At 48.5% G+C, this 6664-nt stretch overlaps 1 protein-coding gene across 1 annotated transcript; it reads left to right on the top strand.

The window, feature by feature from the left end:
- Nucleotides 1–2216: 2216 nt before the first annotated feature.
- Nucleotides 2217–6425, top strand: LOC137432583 (uncharacterized). Its single transcript, XM_068124627.2, has one exon. The coding sequence runs from the start codon at nt 2234–2236 to the stop codon at nt 3164–3166; it is 933 nt and encodes a 310-aa protein (XP_067980728.2). The 5' UTR covers nt 2217–2233; the 3' UTR covers nt 3167–6425.
- The last annotated feature ends 239 nt before the right edge of the window (nt 6426–6664 follow it).

The raw sequence follows: 6664 nt of genomic DNA, 5'->3' as shown, positions 1-6664 counted from the left end.
TGGTACCGTGAGAGGGAAGGTTATTGTGGAGAGGTCGTGTCTTGGTGGAGGGATGGATGTCAAAAAAAGGCCAAGAAAGAGTCACGTGTTTTGTATACGACCAATGAGGTATTAGTTACCGAACAGACCAATATGGTGTTGGCTTAACGGTTAAAGTGGTTGACCAAACATCTTAGGGTCTTGAGTTCGATGTTGAGCCCCTGTCGTCCGTTGAATTAGCACCAGGCGGGTTGACTGGGAACACGTGCGGTCATACAATCGTGCCTCCCGAGGTCGGAAAAATGAGTACCTGCTTACTGGTAATGGGGGGCACTGCATCAGCGGCACAGCGGCGCTTCCAGAAAAATGATGCAACTAACAGCTACAGTTTGCACACGAATCAAAAACAACTAAACAGACCGAGCCCGCATCGCGTTCTGGTAAAAAGAATCTCGGGTCTAGTTACCCCTCTAACGAAGACCATTCGGTGCATCACTAACCCTGGAAGTTTTCCTTACCTCCGTTAGGTGTTCACACTCAATCGCATTGAAAAACATCTGCAGGTGGAGTCTGGTGGACGATGGCCGCGCACCACTTGTGGGCCCAACCCATCGGATGCGTCCCCATGCAATCGGATCTGATCCCATGCAATCCAATGGGATCCAATCCCATCCGATCCAATGCAATCCCATCCAATCCCATGCAATGCAATGGGATCCGATATCATGCAATCCCATCCAATCGGATCCGATCCCATGCAATCCAATCCCATCCCATCCAATCGGATCCAATCCCATCCAATTGGATCCGATGCCATGCAATCCCATCGGATCCGATCCCATGCAATCCCAACCAATCGAATCTGATCCCATGCAATCCAATGGGATCCAATCCCATCCGATTCAATGCAATCCAATGGGATCCCATCCCATCCGATTCAATGCAATCCCATCCAATCCCATGCAATGCAATGGGATCCGATATCATGCAATCCCATACAATCGGAACCGATCTCATGCAATCCCATCCAATCGGATCCGATCCCATGCAATCCAATCCCATGCAATCCAATCCCATGAAATCCCATCAAATTGGATCCGATGCCATGCAATCCAATGGCATCCAATCTCATGGAATCCCATCCAATTGGATCCGATTTCATGCAATCCAATCGGATCCGATCTCATGCAATCCCAACCAATCGAATCTGATCCCATGCAATCCAATGGGATCTGATCCCATGCAATCCAATCCCATGCTATCCAATGGGATCCAATCCCATGCAATCCAATGGGATCCAATCGGATCCAATCTCATGCAATCCAATCGGATCCAATCTCATGCAATCCCATCCAATTGAATCCGATCCCATGCAATCCCAACCAATCAAATCTGATCCCATGCAATCCAATCCCATGCAATCCAACCCAATTCCATGCAATCCCATCCAATCGGATCCAATTCCATGTAATCCCATACAATCGGAACCGATCTCATGCAATCCCATCCAATCGCAACCGATCCAATCGGATAGGATCCCATCCCCCAAGCCCCCCTCCGGCGTGCCCGTTCCCACCTCTTCATGGTAATGTTCGATTTCCTATGGAGATCTCCTCCTTGTTCTCCGAGCGCACAGAATTGGTTTTAATGTTTTTATTAATGAATACCAAATGGCGGGCAATTAATTAGCAATTTGCGTTTTGTTCTGCGAGATTCCGACAGGGTGATCAGCAATCAACATGCAGGTGAACAGGTAGCGCAGTTACCTTGGAGCGTTTGAGCAATCTCGCGCTGCGTTCAATTGCAAGGCCGGCTATAAACTGCCGTACTCACTGGTGCTGCACCACAAAGTGCACATCCAACGGAAAGACGTTAAAATGTGTCTCCCGTCCCGTGTGCTCGTGTTATAGTCGGTGGACGTTAACGATCCCGACGAAGAGGTTTTTGAGTTCACACCGGCATCCCGAAACGATCAACAAATTGCAGTCGAACTTGAACGGCAGGCCTGGCCAGCCGGTTCGTGAAAGACTTGAGCAAAAGGTCACAAGAAAATGGGAATATTTGGGTAGTATGCTTATAATAAGGTGGTATTCCATCCATGGGAATATTCCTCAATCCCGACGTGATTTGTACGTTGCTTTTGCTTAATATCATATGGAGCCTCTTTCGAAAAGCTCAGCCAAACAGGCGTGCCGACAGAGTCTACATAAGCACCAGACGGAGAGCGCAGCGATCAGACTTGGATTTGGAGCATATGGTGTTAGCGGTCGGACCCCGGGTCCTGCGCACGGCTTCTTCGGGTAGTTGTAACGGGATCATGGTGCAGCAAGACGTGCCGAGGGTCCAAACGTCCGTAGGTGGGCACATAAAGCGGCCGATGAACGCATTCATGGTCTGGTCGCAGATCGAGCGGCGGAAGATCATGGACGAGTCCCCGGATCTTCACAACGCGGAGATCTCCAAGCAGCTGGGACGTCGCTGGCGCCTCCTCAAGGATAGCGAGAAGGTTCCTTTCGTGAGGGAGGCCGAGAGGCTTCGGCTGCAGCACATGGCCGACTACCCGGACTACAAGTACCGACCGCGGAAGAAAATGAAGGTGGCCAAAGGTGAAGGATCCTCATCTCCGGCATCACCGGCAGCCTCGATTTGCCGCTGGAAAGGTTCCGATGGTCTAAGTCGACCCAAGAAGGGCAAGAAGAAAAGCAGCGCGGCGACCCGCACCATCGTTACCAAGGAGAATCCTCGGAGCAAGACCGTGAACGCGGGAGTCCGGCTCCCGCCGGCTGCTTGGACGAGGGAGGAGGGCGAGGTCGTGACCACCGGGTGCCGGCAGGACGACGAGGATGAGGAAGAAGAGGATGATTATGAGGACGATGCGAAGCCGGTGATGGTCGTGCCTCCCGACGTGGAGGCGGCGGCTCCGGCGACCCCTAACCGCGGCTTCTACGTGGACATTTCGGGGGCCGCGGCCCTGCGGTGCCCGGCGATCCTCGGCTCGGATCGCGGCTCGCTATTGGAAACGGACACCTCTCCCGACCTGAGCCTCATGGCGCTGTGCGGACCCGACTTCGACGGAGACTCGTTGAGCAGCGAAACGTCACACTTCGCGTTCCCCGAAGCCAGCGAGCTTCTTGCGGTGGGAGTGGGATACCCCAGCACGGTCTCGCAGCTCCTCTTTTCGTACTGAAGACCGCACGTGCTCCCACCTGTGTGCGTGTGACATTTGGTGCCGTCGCTTCTTTTTATCCCCCCCAATCTCAGCGATCCAGTCGCCTGCTCGTCTTGAACCAATGCCCAGTGCACGGGGCTCTGTCCCGCGACCTACCTGGCTGCGTCGTGCGCGCAGGAAATCCTTCCAGCATCCATCTGGCGCTGCGCACAAACTCGCGGCCCCAAGTAACATCGACGGTGTTTTGCCCAACTCGGTTCATTCCCAAAGGTCGCTCCAGATCAAAAGCCTCGCAGCTGCTGTTTCTTAACATCGTTTACGCGCCCAACGTGATTGAACCTTTTACCTGCAGTGCTTCCCGTTTGTCCCAAAAGAATCCCCCCTTCGTATCACGTGTCGTGATATTACTCATTCACGGGTGTCATTCGCTTCGTTCACTCGGCGAACCTTTTCTTTTAAACGGTCCCTGGAAGTAGGTGTGCTCTGCTGGACATTCCTGGGATTTTTTTTAAATTGTAATTTGTTTTTTCTTTTAAATATCTTTTCTTTGTACAATGAATTTGGTGCAGCATTATCGCTCACCTGTATTGGCATGCTCACCTGTATTGGCGAGCCGTTCGCGGAGTAGGAATGCCATTCAAAAAGTTCTCGGAATGCCATACTCGGATCAGTCTGGAAAAAAAATATTTAATCATAATTTGTAAGAACTTGAAGAATCTGCTGATATCATTGAAAAAATAATAATTAATAGTTGACATTTTTTAGACCACTGGGTGTCGTTCCGAGGACCTTTTGAATTATAGTTTGGCTACATGTACGTCTCGGTGGCATCATGAATTCTTTACCATGTACATATAGGTTTGTATACATCGAAATGCAAAAAGTTTGAAGTCGAAGCAAAAGCATCACCTGGATTGCGGCCTCCGATCCGGAAACCCGCTGCGTCGTCCACAGGTCCAGTAGCTGTGGGTAAAACAATGTTTTTAGATCGAGCCCAAAGTTTTTGGGTTTTTTTTTAATTTCACAACTTTTTTGTCAATTTTTTTTGAAAAAGAATGCTGTCACTGTGGAAAGGACGTATTTAAGGAGCATGTGTGTGTCATGTATGGTGGTAGTTTTGAGCCGATAAGGGCTATGGTCGAAAGTAGTAGCCTCGTGAAGATTTACCTGCCTTAATTTGTAAAAACCCTCGTAGCCCTTTGGCTGCCCGGACCACTCTCTCCCACTACATGTCATGAAATAAAAGCAATAGTGACGTTTCAATTTTCTCGAAATCTTATGGAAAGTTTGTTCGTGTGTTTGTTCGTGTGCGTCCGTGTCCTCGGTGGTTAGTGAAGAGTACCTGGCAGACTTGCCAACGTCCCTGCCCCGCTGCTCGATTGTCATGGACCGAAGCTCTTTGTTTCGTCCAGGTACAGAAAGATTACAATGGACGTTACCTAATAACAACACCTCAGTTGCTATTATCAACTCCCGACGAACTTAACTATTCCTTATCGAGTGAGGTGAGAAACAGTTGCCCACAAGAGTCTGGCAAAAGACGTATGTTTACCTCTGCCACCAAAGGTGGATGGAGGTTAAGTTTTCACCGCTGTCTGTCCGTTTGTCTGTGAACAAAATATCTCAAAAAGTTGTGGACGGATTTGCACGAAATGTGGTGGACCGGTTGTGTATGTGACAAGGAAGAATCGATTCGATTTTGGTGAAGATCCGAATCCGGCTAGTATCGTTTTTTAAGTGAATCTTCACCATTGAGTGATATGGCCAACCAGGTGGAGGTATGCCCTCTACCGAGTGCCATTCTAGTTTTTAACGTTTTATTATGACAGGTGTGCACAGATGGGTTCCACAAATTGTCTGCGAAACTCTACTCTCGTTACCTCGAACATGTTCATGCGCTGTGCAAATACCAGGCAAGATGTTACGGATACCTTCAAGCTATTGCTCTCGCATCGGTGGACGATATGTCGGATCTGCTCGAGGAAGCCTCGCTCGCTCTCTCCGGACAAAGCACGTGGCCTTATGATGTGTCAATCATTTGGTCACTTTGGGTGTTAATAGGCAAAAGGTTATGCATTAGGGAAACACTAACCAAAGAAATGTTAGGAGGCAGCAGTTGCTACCATCAGGGATGTTGTCGACGGTTTCTTTAGGGAAGATCTCCCCATCCCAAAATCCCTGCTCCCAAATCCTCCAGACAATTCAGTCTCGTCGGATTATTCAAGCCAAATAGTGAGAGCTCCCAAATCTGAGGTTAGTCGAAACCACTTCAATTTAAACCACTGATTTTGTGTATATTTTGTATGTTTTTGAACCAATGGATTTTATTGCCGATGTTTATATAGAAGGATGGTCTTTTCATGTTTGCAAGATAAACAGCCCTGCTGGGGATGCAGGGGATAAAGACCACAGCTTGGCTCTTCGGCTCATTGCAATGCCACGTGGTCTTTCCCCTTTTTGTATGGAGCTTGGTCTACAAAAGGTTCTTGTCGATGTGGCTGTACCTCTATAACCGTGTCGCTTTAATTTCTTGATCCCTCTCTCAGAGATAGAACCTGGTAACCGAGTGCAGACATTTCATGTGGTTACATCATGGTAGTTGACGTGCCCCGCTACCTATCGATGTATTCTCAGAGGTCGCGCTTTTCCTTCAGAGTATCTTCGTTCAAATCTGCTGGACCCACCGGCAAATGAAGATTATCTACCGCTACGATCCTGTGTTGAACCCCGAACTTTTTGCATCCTTGTTGTTGTTACATCTCCTGCATTTTGCCTACTCTTGCATCTCATCACAAGTCATTGGACTAATTTATTTTTGTACCTGATTTATTGTTGTTTTCATATTTGTCCAAATGCACCGCTCGATCCTTGTACCCACTCACCTGGAATTTCCAGGCCTTTGCTCCAGTGCAGCCTGAAACTTTTTTGGCACGCTTCTAGGTGCCCAATAGCTTTGGTACTTGGAGACTTTTGTATCTCAGAAGTTTGACGTGTTTACGATTGATCGGTGTGAACGTGACTAGTTGTCATAGTTTGCCTCCTGACATGATTTCTTCCCTTTTGGCTGCAAGTCCGTAGTTGTGGCATGTTTACTCAGGTCTTGCATGTATCGTTCGAGCAGCAGATACAAACCCTAGAGTTTGTTTGGGACTTCATTTTTTTTTACTGTTAGTGTTCCACGTCCTTGAATCTTTGGGACATGCTGGGATTATTGGAAATTGTATGGATAAGGATGACTTGCCTATTCAGTGTAAAATAAAGTCATTTTGCTATTGAGTTAATGGATGGCCTGTTTTTTTTGCCCCCCCCCCCCCCTTTAATGAGTGTACTTTTGTTTGTGGGGTGTGCCATTCATTTGAGTGCAGGTTTTTACCTTGCTCGTTTGCAACTGGATTACATCCAACAAGTGTTGCAGCATGGCCAGGTGGAACATGCACTCGTCTGTAAGCTGTTGCCTGGGTTTGAATCCGGACCCAGCTATAAACTGCAATCCCGGTGCTTCACAGGTTAAAGATC

Source organism: Myxine glutinosa, chromosome 8, assembly GCF_964187855.1.
Source record: "Myxine glutinosa chromosome 8, kmMyxGlut1.1, whole genome shotgun sequence".
Taxonomy (NCBI): domain Eukaryota; kingdom Metazoa; phylum Chordata; class Myxini; order Myxiniformes; family Myxinidae; genus Myxine; species Myxine glutinosa.
This window is presented reverse-complemented; position numbering and strand designations above follow the sequence as displayed.